The sequence below is a fragment of the Harpia harpyja genome, chromosome 13, assembly GCF_026419915.1.
Source record: "Harpia harpyja isolate bHarHar1 chromosome 13, bHarHar1 primary haplotype, whole genome shotgun sequence".
In the NCBI taxonomy this organism is placed as follows: Eukaryota; Metazoa; Chordata; class Aves; order Accipitriformes; family Accipitridae; genus Harpia; species Harpia harpyja.
This window is the reverse complement of record NC_068952.1, coordinates 15,563,790-15,579,992: the sequence shown is the minus strand read 5'-3', so window position 1 is coordinate 15,579,992 and position 16,203 is coordinate 15,563,790. Positions and strand designations below refer to the sequence as shown.

The 16,203-nt window shown below is 37.0% G+C and overlaps 1 protein-coding gene across 4 annotated transcripts in view; it reads left to right on the top strand.

Annotated features, from left to right (window-relative positions):
* The window catches only part of THADA (THADA armadillo repeat containing), a 171,908-nt gene that overhangs the window by 57,912 nt on the left and 97,793 nt on the right, over positions 1–16,203 (top strand). For all 4 annotated transcript variants that reach the window (XM_052805700.1, XM_052805699.1, XM_052805701.1 and 1 more), the window contains 2 exons: positions 3,009–3,098; positions 4,492–4,623. In XM_052805700.1, the coding sequence (XP_052661660.1) occupies positions 3,009–3,098; positions 4,492–4,623 (222 nt within the window). The remainder of the gene's footprint in view (positions 1–3,008; positions 3,099–4,491; positions 4,624–16,203) is intronic.

The window sequence follows — 16,203 nt, the reverse complement described above, 5'->3', positions numbered from 1 at the left end:
TATACTGTCAAAGATGAGCTCTGAAGCAATATAAAAATAATTTCAGCTGGACATGGGGAAAAATACTAGTGTCTTAAGGCTCTTCCCAGTTACTTCTCTTCTGAACATGTTTTTAGGGAGAGTAGGTGTAAAATCCTGTGATCTGCAAAATGTTGGTTTTAAGGATTTAATTATGGTAGCTGCATTGCCAAAGATCTGTTTGAACTGTGTCAGTGACTAATGGAAAAATAGTTATCTATATTTTTAATTTAAACCTGTCATTCCTTGTCAGATATATTTTAGAAAAGGAGGAAAAAATTTGTTCCATGAAAACTGTTAGCACTGATTTTTGGATTGTTTTAGTCCGCATTTAGTTGATATGTTCCTTTATAGGTATGTCAAGGACTTACGTTCTTTTAAAGATGTGGGTAGCTTATTAATTATGAAGCCTAACTCACATTTGTGTGTGTATGCACATGCATGAGTCTGTTCATATCACTAACGTGCATCAGCCAAATCTTAGTGTTGGTATTCATTTTTCAAAGCAGTATCATTTTTGATGACATGAATAGAAAATATGTGGCTTAGTGTCATGAACATTTTTGAAAAGCAGAACCATTGCATTTTTTGTTGTTCCAGTCTCAGTCACTGTACACAAATACATGTTTCCAGGAGCAACAAGCATGGTCAGTAATCAAAAATTGAACAACTGAATACCTGCATGTTTTACTCTGTCTAGCTGTTTGCTTTCTGCTCATTCTCCAGTTGCACATCTCCCTACCTCGACACCCCCAGGTAGTGGATTCACACTTAAATTGGTGCTCTGTATTTTTGAGAACACCTTTTCATTTTGCAGCACTTCTGCTAATGTGTAGTTGTGTAGTCTGTCTTGTTTCCTCTCTGAACTGGAGGCCCTTTAAAATCATCCCTTGACAACCAGTCTGCTCAGACAGTTGTGTCTCTTTTTTCTGAAAGTGCCTTTGAGCATCTTTTCTGCAGATAGTGCTGATTAATGGTTTTGATTGGACTGCCTTCTCCCCTCATGTAGCCTGTGGAGCAGTAAACCAAGTGGGAGGTTATGTAAGTTAACCGCTTCAGTAGTTATCATTTTCTTTCCCTATCAGAAAGATTCATGAAACCACACTAATTACAAAGAATTTCAAGGCTTTGTAAGGATATTCGGTTCCATTATTTAATATTGATTCAAACTTGGCTACTGAATTTTAATACATTAAAAATGGGCCTGTTAAAAATACTTGTTGTGTGAGATGCTACTAGTGCTCTCTTAAGCCTCTAACCAGTGGCCATCCATTCCATAGGAAACTTAACCCCAATTCTGCTTTTCCTTGATGCCCTCTGTGGCACAAGAGGTGGAGGTGTCAACATTTTTTGATTGATTTTTTTTTTTTTTTAATACCGAGTTCTTAATGTTTTACATATGAAAACTCAGTAAGATGGGCTGTTTGACTTGATACACTTATTTACATCTTATGTTTTGTGCTGTGTCTGGGTTTGCATCTTCAGTTTGCTGCATAATGTATGTGCAAAAAATGGAAGTTGTTTTTAAGAAGCTGTTAGAAGAAATTACATGGGTGTTTTCTGCTTAAATAACCAGTCATTATCAGTATTGATGTTTTTAAATCACCCTCATTAGTGCTTCAATTTATATTCATTCACAGTTCGAATGCTTCCATCTAAATTTTTTAACTGAAATCTTTTTTCTAGATATAATGGCTACTGCAGAATCCTTGGTCATGCTTTTAGTTACAGCGATTCACTGTTCTTACATGCCTACTGAAGGCTGCCTGTACCTCTTTGAACATTTGTTTCCATGTAGCAATCTGGTTTTTCTGTGTTTATTCTGTGGCCTGTGGCTAAGGCATGTTATGTTAGCTGAATGCTGGAAGAAGCTGTGCTGATGCTTGCCATGTGCTGATTTATTCTTGCGTGATTTTTTTTTTTTGTATGCTTATTTTTACACACATTCAATCTTGCCATCTCATCGTTATTTTTCTAAACCTGGAAGCTTTGCATTGGATTCATGCTAACGTGTACTTATTTATCTTTGTTGATCATGTGGCAAGCAAACTCTGCAGTTGGCTTTCTTCTAAATGGATGGCCTTTTTATTTGTTTTTAAAGGAAGTCTGTTTCATCTGCATTGCATATATGTCTAATTAGAACCTCCCGGCTGTAACATTTAAGTGGTTCTTGCTTAGACAATGCTAAATAGTTTCCTATAAACCATGAAGCCATCCTTAATCTGATCAAAAGATTATAAAAAAAATACAGAAGATTTCTACTTACCTCTTTCTAGCTTGGATTGATTTGCTGTTGTGGCTGGAACTATGCTGCCTTACTAATTCTGGCTAGGGATGAGTTCAGTAGGTATTGTACATTGCTCTGTTTTGAATGTGGTTGCACCATCTACACAAGTGAAAACATGGCCTGGAAACGCCACCACTGCTATGGGCTGGAAGCAGAGCTGTGTAAAGAGGGCTAATGGGAGGTCAGATGCTTCTGCCGCTGTGTTTTACAGATCTTCTGAGAGTTACTATTTTGAGATGCTTTTCAATGTCAGTAAAATAGAAGCATCTGTTAGTACATGTCTATTAAATACATTTTATTAGCTATTTAGTACATGAGCCATACTAAAGCAAGTGTAGCCTTCTCTTTTTCAACCAGAATGTTGTTAAAATGGTGCCGGAACTTAAGCTGCTGTATCTTTTCTTTTTGGTGTGATTAAGGGGCTAAGATCCCTTTTTCCCAAAAAGGCCCAACCAGTTTAGCTGAGAAAGTGTTAGCATGCACACATACAGACAGAGTTATTTAACTTGTGTAAACTATGCTGTATCATCATTTTTAATGAAAACATTGTGCCTTGTTTGAAAGGAGTTCATCATGTGTGCATGGTTCTTCTGGCTCTCTGACTTCACTCTAGCATCAGAAATCCAACAAGTAAACTGGTATTTGGTGTGCAACTAATTACTGCAGAATGCTAATTGTAACTCTTCTTCATTCCCTTCCGCAGAATGACAGGAAGGGAGTTTTTTTCTCGGTTTCCAAGTCTTTATCCTTTCCTTCTCAAGCAGTTGGAGGTTGTAACCAATACTTTGAACAGGTGAGACGGTGTCCGAGAAAGCTTTGAAATGTGAAGTGCAATGAAAAGGTTAAACTGAGTTGTGTCCATATACCCTGATGCTGTTCTTTTTGTCAGTGCTTCTTGAAATGACATAGTTCTACTAGAGTCTTTTGCTAAGGCTTTTTTCCTAATAGCTTCTGCACATTGCAGTAAGTCTCTGGAGTATGAACTACTGTTGAGTAATTAGTAGTTGCTGCATTCCTAGGATCAGATGTTAAAGAACATATGTTTTTCAGAGAAAGAAAGAAACTGGGTGTTTGTCTCATGTTTAACAATGAGACTTCCTAACATGTTTAAGTGATACAGGGTCATAGACCTCATGTAACCCTAAATGAACACTTTCCAGCCTGCAACACACTGACTTTGGGGGGAAGGTCCTTGATCTCTGTTTAAGGACTCCACAAATGGTGGCTGAAAACTCCAATTTGATCAATGCAGATGATACCATTTGGGATGATGATGATGCTGTTACCCCTAGGTTCATGAACTTTTAAAGTAAATCAGTGTTGGCTTTGTTTTTTCTTAAAATGCTATGTTATAAACTGTGGAATTTCAGCAGCTGATTTATGGGTGAGGTTCAGCTGTCTGTTTAATGGGCCTGAGGTAGATACTTCGGAGCATGAGTTTCACCAGTCGTTGCATGTTTTGCAGTCTCTGCTCTAAGAAAAGAGGGTGTATATATACCTCAAAGCAGTCTGCTTTACCTGACATTTGCAAAGGTGACAGTGTCATCACTGGGAAATTTTGGGAATTCTTTAAACTGAAAAAGATTGAAAGCTGCTGCCTGAAATGTTGGCCTTGAATGCTTTTCTCAATGCAGATTAAAGCTTGTATCTTATTTATTAATAATTAACTAAATCAAGAAGTGTTGATTTTGACTTGGATTTCTGATAGTTTTTACAGTATGAATAGTAGCCACTTGGAGTCAATGACAAGAACTATTCTTTATTAAAGCCTGCTATTTACTAAATACACGTTTCCTTCCAAACTGACTTTTTTTTAAACTATCTTTTTGTAACTCAGCTTTCTCGGTTTCTCAGTTTCTAGAGAAGCATTTTCTGTGCTGTTTTTTAATATTATTTAAAAGTGGAGGCAGCTCACCACTATTAGGAATAAAGGAGGCTTGGGGTAATGTAGGAAAGTGAAGGTAGCACAGCCTTAAGGGCCTTCATACAGGGGTCCCCAGTGGTGCTGTAGGAGAACTGGATGCCATGCCTGATCCCAGGAGGGTTTGCACTTTCTTGCAATGATCAGTCTAGCATACCTCCTTGAACCAGAAGTGCAGAAGGGTAGTGTGTGTGGAAGAGTCTCAAGACTAGCATAAAGGAGGATGCTTTTTTCACCAAATGCTTCTTACCGCTTTTTTGTTCAGTGAAGCTGCAGAGTTGAAAATCCATCCAAGCCTGTTCCTTTTGCTTTTAATTCTGGGAAGGCTGTATCCATCTCCAATGGATGGCACTTACTCAGCACTCAGCATGGCACCGTTTGTCCCATTTATTATAAGGTAAGGTGATTTTGTTGTTGTTTTTCATGTGATGAGAGTTCTTTCTTGAATCTTTGGATTTTTTTTATAAAATGCCGTTTTAAGCTTCTCTTCAACTTTTAATTCTTAAAGGAAAAACCGATAGTCATTGGTTGGACTTCCGTATATTATTAATGCTTGTTTTGGGGTATTAGAAAGAATTTCAGCTCATGCAAGCCATTGTATGACTTGTTTGATTGCTGCCACAGAGAGGGTAGATGAAAGCTAATGAGCTTGACTGACTTTAGCAATGCAAGATTTGTTGTACAAACTTCTGATGAGTTTTTCAGTCCTGTGGAATGATTGTTCGTAACGCATAAATGTAATGACTAATATATAGATTTGTAGAGGTGTATATATCTATCTCCATATCAATCCAATATACAAATACCTACGTATATAGCTAGATAAAGATATGGATATATCCTACATCTAATATATTTCTAAGATGACTTTTCAAGTTTTTATACAGTGTAACTTTCATTTCTATGGTGGTTACATCAAGATATTAAGCAGATATTTTTGCTATTCTGTATGCCACTGGTGTGGGATGCAGAGCCTGATAAGGGAACAGGATTGTGGTGACGGGGGAGAAATGATCATAATCAGTATCTGAGAGGAAGTCTTGCTATCTGTATGAAAGCTTCAGAGCAATAGGGTGAGAAAGTTCCATACTTAATCTTGCTCCTTTAGTAGTGAAACAGGATGTCATGGTTTAACCCCAGCCAGCAACTAAGCACCACGCAACCACTCACTCACTCCCCTCCACCCAGTGGGATGGGGGAGAAAATCGGGAAAAGAAGTAAAACTCGTGGGTTGACATAAGAACGGTTTAATAGAACAGAAAAGAAGAAACTAATAATGATAATGATAACACTAATAAAATGACAACAGCAATAATAAAAGGATTGGAATGTACAAATGATGCGCAGTGCAATTGCTCACCACCTGCCAACCGACACCCCGCCAGTCCCCGAGCAGCGATTCCCCGCCCCCACGTCCCCGTTCCTATACTAGATGGGACGTCACATGGTATGGAATACCCCGTTGGCCAGTTTGGGTCAGGTGCCCTGGCTGTGTCCTGTGCCTCCAGCTTTCTCGCTGGCTGGGGATGAGAAGCTGAAGAAATCCTTGACTTTAGACTAAACACTACTGAGCAACAACTGAAAACATCAGTGTTATCAACGTTCTTGGCATACTGAACTCAAAACATAGCACTGTACCAGCTACTAGGAAGACAATTAACTCTATCCCAGCTGAAACCAGGACACAAGATAAAGTTGTTGTAATCCTAAATTCTTCCAATTTTTATTTTAAACTGTTTATGTTAGAAAATAATAATAGCTCTGTCTGCTTATTCTTCACAGCAGTTGTGATGTATCTCTTGCTTCTTATGATGTTTTTTGGAATTCTCAAGAATAAATAATAACCTACCATTTTTTCTTAAAGGAAAAAACCTGTAGTAAGAGTTTTTAAATGCACTGTGTTTAACAATTAAAAATGTTCGGGTTTCTGCCGTATCTGAATCTTAAATGCTTTTGGGGGAAATGTTTAAAACTGTATTTGTTGGTTACATCATTGATTAGCTCTGTTTTTATGCCTTTGTTAATACACTGGAGAATGCTTATTTATTTATTTATTAATATAATATTTCAGCATAGTTTCTGATAAGTGATAGATTAACTTTTGATAAGCTTTTCATTACAGCTTTTGTTTTTTGTCTTTATGTTATGACCACTGCTTTTGGCAAGGTACATCATACACCAGCAGAATAAATCTTCACATTCTTTAATTAGCTTATTCTCTTGAGGTTATTTAAATGCATTCAGAAGATGTGAGGAGAAAAACCCAATAAAATCTTTAAAAGAAGAACTGGAAACGTTTAAGAGACCTGTATCATTGGACCTGCCTTCCTTTAACTGTGCTCCTAAAGAGGAGTGGTATGGCACATAAAGATGGATGTTTTCTGCATCTCCTTTCCACTGAATTTGGCAGTTGGTGCTGTGGCTACAGGTATAAGACTAGAATAAAATTCTTACGTATTTCAGACAGAAAATTGTACGTGGGTGTACAGACATGCATTTTCTGATGGGTTACTTAGCAAAGCATTGGCATTTTTTATGGTTGCCAGGGGACAATACCAAGGATTCTGCAGGGAGAAATGTATGTATTTGTAATATAGCTCAGTGGTCCTGTTACTGCCTGTATTTCTGTGTACAGCTCTTACGTCCTTGTTCTGTGAATACCATAATGGTTTTCAGTTCACTCTGACTGCATTAGTTGCAATACATAGGGGTGATTTACCTAAGTAAGATAAATATGTTGCTGTTTTCCCTTCTATTTCCCTTCCTATTTTCCATTCAACAGGAGCAGATCAACTAAAATAAAATTCTTTCCTGTTCATTTGGTTGTTCTTTGGAAGGTGGTAATGAAGATTGTTGTGAAGTAACCACTTTAGAGAGGATCAAAGAGAAGGCCTGGTGCCAAAGGCCCTATACATCAAGACATTAATTTGTATATATTAAATGTTCCTTTGAATTGCTTAATGTAGTATTGTATTATATAACATCTACATATACATATAATTACATGGTAGCCCAATGCAATTATAACATTTAATTGCCATATTTTTACTGTGAGATTTTTACATTTCTATTGCTGTACCACTGTCAAGGAAAGATGCTGCTTATGTGGTAGGGAAAGAGGAAGGGTGAATATAACCCATAACTGATCTTCAGACTCTTTCCAGGGCTCAACCCGCAATGAAGTGGCATTCATTTGTTGCTCTGAGAGGATGAACAGAATACTTACTGTGTTTGCAAGCGAATGAGCAGTTCTCTGAACAAAACTGGGTTTAGTGGGAAGAATTCAAATTGAGCTTTTGAAGAGTTTCACTTAAGCCCAAGTGGAATTTTCCATCTAGTGGGAGTAGAGCTGTGGTTGTTCTGACTGTGCTGAGATGAATTGCACAGTATGAGTAGGATTAAATGCTACAAGGACAAATCTCAGTCTCTTTGCACGTACTTGTTACTCCCTGTTGAACTAGGGCATTTGATTACCTATCTGCAGTTCTATTAAAAGTTAGTTTTTTCCCCTTTTCCATTGCCAATGTTTTATTTGGAAGGGAACACTTTGATTCACAACTTACTACCTCACCTTTTTTTTTTTTTTTAAAGAGCTAGATAGGTCTGCTTTAATGGTTACTTTCTAAGATGAAGGAATGTACAGAATGTTTTTGATTAACAAGGGAGGTAATCGGGAGGTAGTGTTTTAAGTATGAAACAAAAACATAACCTCCCTTTCGCCTCCCCATCCTCCTTTGAAAGACCTGTAATCTCTTCAGAATGATCTAAATTTGAATTACCTTATGTCCTCTTGTACCACGGCATTGACAGAGTGTTTGTTTAATGTTAAATGTTCTAGGCTGAATGCTCTGAAGTAGTAAAATACGTATTACTATATTGACTTGGATACTTTTCACTAATTGAAGTCTAGCCTTATTTAGGAGTGTGACTTTTTAATCTTCTAAGAAGTTTTTAAAAAATTAGCTTTAAAATGTCAAACAGCATAAGGGTTTTTTTAAAATTCTTTGGGTGTATGTGCCTTGTCTTCCCCTTGACAAAACTTTTTAATTCTTAGTGAAAATTCCCCTTTAAAACTTTTCAAATGGATTTCAAAGCAGTGTTGCTTCTAGGTATATGATGTTGCAAGTCATTGAAGAAACTCACTGTCTGAGGACAGTTTAAATAGAAATGTAAACATCTTTCCATGAAATTAACACAGTTATGATATAGACACTCTTTTCTTGTGCAGAATTTTGTAACTTGCATCTTTTTGTAAGATGAGGGAGCTGAATTCCAAAATCCCCTGATGCTGTTTTTAGTCCGGGACCAGAGTAGGTGGCGGTGGGAAGCACTAGTCCTTTACAGCTGTTCTTTTCCCCCTCCTGCCCCCCTCCATCCACCACCCTGAACTGATACAAATGCTATTTTGGTTTTGGACTCGAGTGAGCTTGTCATTAATATACAAGGATAATTACCGTGACTGTTAGTTAATGACAGACACTAAGATTCAAGGAAACAAAATTGTGTGTGATGAGGAAAAATTTCTGTAGGATGGAGCATTGTCAGCTGCCCTGTTACCATAAGTCATTCCTGAAAGAGTGCTTAGAGAAGGAGAGAGGAAGTCCACATCAGCTGTGAGCAAATGGGCGGCTCAGATGCTATCGTAGTAGCTGTGATAGCAAAGCTCAAGTAAATCCATTATTTAAGTGGGCTGGACACATCTGCTAGAGGGTATGTGGATTTACGTTGATCTAGTTATCCCCTGTCTTGGAAAGGCAGAGGAAACAACTGAAGATGATACGACTTCTTTTATTGGTACACTTTTTCTTGGAAGTTACTACTTTTGCAGCTTGCTTGTCAGAACAGGCTCTGTGAAACCTCCTAATAGGCTGCTGGCAAAGTCAGCTCAGTAAATTTCTTAAAATCACTTGGCTGAAGCAGTGTGAGGTGTCAGGAGTGCCCCCCCATGATCCCTTTCCCGTGGCAGTGCTGCGACACTGGTTATGCCTGCCTGCTGCGTGGGAGCCCTCTGCAAGCACCAGTGCAGCATCCTGGTGGCTTCCTGTAAATCACGTCCTTGCACAGCGCTGTGGGGCCTGCCGGCCTGCCGTGCTGGTTGCCTGTGGGGCCAGGATGGCGTTCGTTCGCTAAACTTTGTTTTCTTGGGCTTTTTGAAGGGGTTAGATAAGACTCTCTGAAGATCTGTTACCCTAGGGATTTGGTGGACTCTTTTTGGATACGTTACGTGACTCTCACCTTAAATTCCTTAGCAGAGGATTACATTTGTGAATCTGTTCCTCTGCAAGACGTGATGCAGACTGTTGGCCCCAGTTTCTTTCAAACTTGGGGGGAAAAGCAAAAAAAATCCCAGGGGTCATGATTCCACATGAGTCTTTAGTCCACACATGTAATGCGGTACTCCTTGGTTTATTCAGTAGGTAAATACACTAAGTATTGTTGACTTATAGTTAAATCTTTACAGATGCCAATCCAGACTAATATGCAGGTTACAGAAGATTTTTCTTAAAATTTAAAAGCAAAATATGAATTTCTGTTATAAAAGATCAGACTCCTTCAGTAAAGTCCGAGAGGTTCAGTGTATAACGTATAGATTCCATAAATTATTCTGTACAAAATGCTATTCAGAGATTAAGTGTTGTCAGAAACCAACAAGCTTAGAAAGCTATTTTAAAAATGCTGTTACTCAAAATACAAATTTCTAATGGCAATACAAACTTGAATTTTAATCTCTTATAATTATTTTTTTTTTGCAGTTTTTATTGGCCAAAGTGAATTACAGTCAATCTTCAAAAATATTTGCTGGAAATTTAAAAATAAACCTTCAGTTGCACTCTGCTTGAACCTACTACAAAGGACTCATTGTTTTCAATAGTTTTCTGATAAGTAAAATGTTTAAGATCTTTCCCATGTAATGAAGCAACCTCATGGTGTTGCATAATACTGCATCCCCCAAATATGGTTTTCAATTGCCAGATATACTTAATATATTTACATTATTGTGCTGTCTTTTGCCATTGACTGATTTATCTCTGGTTCTTTGATGCTTTCCTACTAAGATGCAAAATGTCATTCTGATGCAGCTTTGCCTGTTTTTTTTGTCTTCCCATTCTTTTTCCACTTATGTTCACAAATTCCTTGCATATTCTTTTCAGTCTTCATTGCTCAGTTTACTTCAATAGACTAAGGGGGAAATATTATTGCCATAGTTCACGTCTTTTGCTTTTGAACAACAAATCCAATTATGTAAAGGTGCATATGTAAAATTAGGATCTTACTGTTGTAACCTGTGTGTACTGATGTTGCAAATCATTGAGTTCTATGTTTTAGGCAGTTTGAAAAATGTGTATCAAATAAGTGAGATTGATCAAGGTTTATTTTAGCTTCTTAGGAAGTGGAGCGCCTGATCATGAGTTTTGGGGCTCTCTAGGAGTCACAGTTGTGTCTTACTATTTTATAAATCTGTGAGAGCTCCCTTCTTAAGGAAACAACTTAAGGAAAACCACCCAAGTATAGTAGTATTAATATTCTAGAAGGTGGTGTGAATTTAAATATTCACTGATTAATAATATTATTGTGGGTTGCTCTTTCAAAAAAAGTTAATCTTTGTTGACCTATGCCTATTAGTTTTACTGCTCTGTGTTGTGTTTAATTATGTTAAATTATATCCAGCCTTATCAGGTGCCTGGTCCTGTTCTGTTGTAGCCCTGTGACAAACCTTGTACAGGCTTCATGGGAATTGGATCTGGGGTAATATGGAGTAATAAAGAAACAAAATTCAAATGTAAAATCAAAAGTGTGAGACTGAAATAAGCTTAAAACCTTACACTGAGTAAAGAGCACAAGAGACGGGGGGAGCGCGGGAGTTATGGTAACAAGGTATCTTCAGTTTGTTTGGGAAGAGCTTGATTGAAGTCATTCATGTATACCTTGTTAAAATCTCTGTTTATGTAAGTTGTTTAAATAGAGTTTCCCCGATTTTTTTGGTTTTTTTCACACATGTACAGTTGCATATGTGGGTTTAGTACATCATTCTGTATCTGACTTGAAAGCAACCGTCTGACTTTCTGTAGGCTAAACATTAGTATCCTTTGGTAAGTGGCCAAACAAGATAGCTGGATGGTTGTGCTAGGCGTGCTTTCTCTGCCTTTCTCCTCCTTTTCCTTTATTTTAGTGTGGCATGGCACCAGTAGGAGAATTAATGTTAAAATTTGGCAATTTTCAACTGTCATTTCTGTAAGACTGGGAGTTTTATCAGGGGTCTGATAAGCAAAGAGCTTTTGTGGGAAAGCCTTTTCATATTGGATGAAAAGAAATACGTGTGTTTGTTGCAGCACTGTTGTATTAAAATAACTGCTCTTCATTACAGTTGTTTATAAAGCATCTCCCTGGCTTTCCATATCACATGCACATCTTCTCGGTCTTTGGTCTCTGGTTTTTTCCTTTGTCTTTTTTTTTTGTCTTAATCTAATGTCTGATCAGTGTGACTGTGTAGTATTATAACTCCCTGCAATAATTTCTTATTTGGAATCCCTGTGATACTAGGAGCAGGCTCTGACCCATTGGAATACCCTGTCCTTGCTGGGGAAACTTATGGGGCTGACCTGTCATTGCAGTATGGAGACAGATATCCTTTTCATTATAGGCAAGGTTCCCAAAATACATGAGCTGGCATAGGTATTTGGAAAAAGGAGCAACCTACACACCTAAAACATAACATTGCTTTTTAGATTCTTACTGTATTTTGTAGTGTTAAATCTCTGGCTTGACATCCAAGATGGAAGTTTTGCATGGCTGGGGGAGAAGGAGAGAGGGAGAAGAATGCTTTTCCCCTCCGAGCATAAATCCTCTCTTGTGAGTTGGGACTGGCTTGGAATTCTTCCATTTCTACTTACACTCTATTTTCTGTACAGTCCTGATTGCATAGTGATTGGTACCGATCTGTAAAAATATTTATGGTTCACCATAAGTATTTAGTAATAAGAAGGTTTTCAGACTTTTTTTTTTAACATTTTTAAATGAGAAATGGTAAAGAGTTTGTGATTTTTTTTTTTTTTTTCCATTTTGATTAAGTTCAAATTGTAGTGCTAGAGAAAACTGCAAAGTGCTTGATTGGCAGTAGGCTGTTCAAGACCACCTGATCAACTAAAAATCATGGTACATCTTGTACATTCTTTGCTGTATTCTTCAGCCTTTTCTCTTAAACTGTAGGCAGATGTTCTTTTCATGTTCAAGTGGTGCTGATGGGAAATACTACAACCCCTAGGTATTCAATATTGATTCTTTATTCCAGTTTTTACCGTGTTCATCAATCTATTTGCTTCTAATTGGCAGATTATAATCTGAAGCAATTTAGGAAGTATTCACAAAATGTAGGTAGCTGTCAGATTCAGGGGAAATAAAAGGTGATATCTAGTGGAGAGGCGTTCATGAGCACTGAGAGTAACTATCTTTCTTCCAGTATTGCAGACTCCTGAAGGGGGCCAATGTCTGGGATTCTAGGTTAAAATCTGATGTATGCTATTTCTTATTTGAAACATGATCTAGTAAAAAATAGGATGGGGTGCTCAACTGTCAACACATGATTAGTGAAGTAATTGTATTATTCATTTACATACTTAAAATTAGCCAGTAGTAAGTACTTTGCTAGTCAAGATAAGTAGCCAAATAGTAACATTTATCTTGTTCTGCAAAAGTATTTGCAGGAAGGAACATGAAAATGGAGAGAAATAATGCATTAACTCTGCAGAGGACGGTAGGTGTGTCAAGAAAAACCAAGTATAATGATATTTTTAAAAGCCAATATTATTTAAAGAGAACAGTCTGAGTTTGAGAAGAGTTGATATTGGGAAGGCTTTTTGGCAATGGGCTAGCTACTTTTGGTGGTATGGCTGAAAGGAGGGTGTCTTTGAGAACCCAGATCCTTTGGTTGGTTTCATGGGTCTGATAATAAGCTTTGAAAATTCCTCTGGTTGCATTCTTGTTTACAATCAGTTGATGCTTTCAGAATCATCACAAGGTGCTGAGACTTGATTTATGCATTCAACTTCCCTTTCATAGAGTTCAAAGTAATGATGCAGTTACTAAGACAGAAAGTAGTTTGTCTACATTCTTTGTTGTGGTTTTTTCCTAACTGTTTTGGTAGTAAGTGGTGTGTGTTTCTTTCCATTATTCTGCAGTTGTGAAACATCATAGTAACTTTTCACAAATTAACAAAGTTGAAATATCGTTGTGAATGAAAATTTTTCTTTTATGTGACCTTGACTTAAGGGCAGTTGTTTTTTCTCTAGAATGCTGTGAACAAAAAACTGATGAAAGGAGGCTCTAACCTCATGTGACTTCAGCAAATAGTTAAATAAACCTAGAGGTTAGCTACTTGGAGATATTATTTGAGATTTCTTGATGGGAATGCAAGAAAAGAGATGCTATTTAAATTGTGTCAGCATGTTCTATAGCAAATCTCCATTTGAAGAGAACATATATCTGTTGGTCTAAAGTTTACGCACAGTAACAGTTTTCATAGGCTTACACATTAGAGATCTTGGTTTGTTGGCTGGCTGAACCACAATTCAAGTTTCTATTGTTGATTCAGCTTGGTATCAGTTGGCCACTTTTTACAATAACCTAGGTCTTGGTGACAAGAAGAAAGAAATGTCTGTAATTTCTTCCTAGAAAGCCCTTGAAAACATACGGAGAAACAACTCCTGGCATAGCTTGTGGACAGCTTTCACAAATAGAAGTCTGCACTTTGCTTACATAGTTCCTGCAGTATTTACAGCTACTCTGATTCATTAAGTGCTTGTGTGGAAAACGCTGCCCTTACAAATACATAAGGTTTTATCTTAATTGCCCGAGTTTGAAGAATAAAATACTTAATGCAATGCATAAAGAGACTGGAAGTTTGGGCAACTGTTGACTTCACTTTAAAGGAAATAGATGTGAATCTACAGGTTTAGTACTGCATAAGTAACCTGAAATTACACTTGATCTGTTTCTGTCCATGGTTATGTTCAGACATTTTCTGGACTACATTCATGTGTTGATTGTGGATCTAAAACCTCCAGCAAACTGTTGATACTTTTGTAATGTTTTTCTACTTGTCGGGTAAATACTGAGATGCTATATCAAAACTCAGATTATTCTGGGGTTTTTTTGATTCTTAATTTCAGATTAAGAACAAAAAAGTGTCTTCAGGTCAATTACAGGTTTCCACAGTGAAATAAGTTTTAAAAATTAAATGCTTTGGATACTTTAATTGCTAAGGAACACAGAAATCTAATGACATGGAAAATAGTTGTTTCCTTAAAAGAAAAACACAAACCAGGCAAATCAATAAATGAATAAAAGGAACACTACGTACATGTATAGCAAATCACTACTCATATCCCAGGAAACCTTACTCTTACGTTAATGATCGGGTACTGTCCCGCTGATCTGTCCCCAATATGGAAGTCCAATTTATGTCAATTGTGTGGAAGCATGAGTGTATTTTTTTAATGCTATTTTTGGACCTCTCTTCGCTTGGAAACCTGTAATACTGCATTTGAAAGCTAAATTTAATATCTCAGAGAACTTGAAGGGAAAAAAATGAGCTAGTATATAATCATGATTAATTTTTTTCGAAAGAGAGTCTTTTTTTTTTTTTTTTTTTCTCCCCAGTTATTTCACTTAATACAGACAGTACAATGCTCTTGAATCTTAATAACCAAACTCTTTCTAATAGGAACTGGATCTGTTGCTAAATACTTTTCTCTGTGATCCCTATCTATGTTTTCCCCTAATGTAATTTCATGTTTTTAATTCTTGCTTTAGAACTGATTACATGACTTGAACTATAGCTGCATGGCAGAGGAAAGAGAAAACATCTTTCTCATACAACTTACTGTGTCTGTATAGAATCAGACAGAAGCCTTATTACAACTTTTTCTTTCCAGTGCATTTGTTAGGACCTTGTGGCATAACTAGCTCCAGGGTTTTAAGGATACCATCTATTTGATTTTTACTTATTCATTTATTTTTAATCAGTTTTGTCTTTTAAAATCCCTGGAGGCTGTTAAAATGTTTTAACTAGCAGGCAGAGTTGGTTTGTTTGAATTGCAAGTGTGCCTTTCCTGCCTCATGCTGCCCTCTTCTCCCAAACTCTTTTTGTGATGGTGGTAGGATACTTGGTTTGACTTACAAGATCAGAGGCACCTTCTGCAGAATGTTCCCTTCCTCGTTCTTCAGCCTGTTCTCCTGTTGTTTCATTTCCATTTTCACAGCTTCTATTCCCAATTCTCTCTTCCAACAATTTGTGAAGGCAATGGATGTTAATGTATTTTAGCTGAAAACAAAACTGTGATGCTGCAATACTGTCTATAGGACTGCAGGAACTGTATTATTAACAAGCAGTGACATAATTAGTAATGCACAGATCACTCTGACAACATCCAGTAAACCTGGAAAATAGGTATTTTTCTCCTTGTTAATCCTTCTTCTAACAACGGTAGGTATTACTTAATACAATAGACATATTTTCAGCTACAGGTGTGATTTTTCAAATTCATTCTACTCATTTGTTTCTGTGACCTTCATATAGAAGGTAATCCTTATTTGGTTTGTTCACTTGGGTAATATAAGGTCTGTTGAGGGGGAGTAATAAGAAAGGGAGAAAAATAAGCACATAGGAAACACCTGCAGGGTTTTTTGTTGGTTTGTTTGTTTTTTAAGTTTAAGCTGTTTTTATTTACAGCTAATGCTTTTTTGTTTGTAGGCAGAGTAATAAATTAGATACTTTGATATGTGCAGAGGAGTATGGAATCTCTGTGCCTTATGAGAGTTGGTCATAAATTATGTCAGGAGGGTTATTCAGGATCTAAGTATTAAAGCTGGAATGGAGCAGTGGAAATGCATTGAATCTACAGTTACACAAAGTGAAACCTCAGATTTATTGACTTTTTGTTCTTGATCATGGACTGTTTGAAGTAAACATGTTTACATC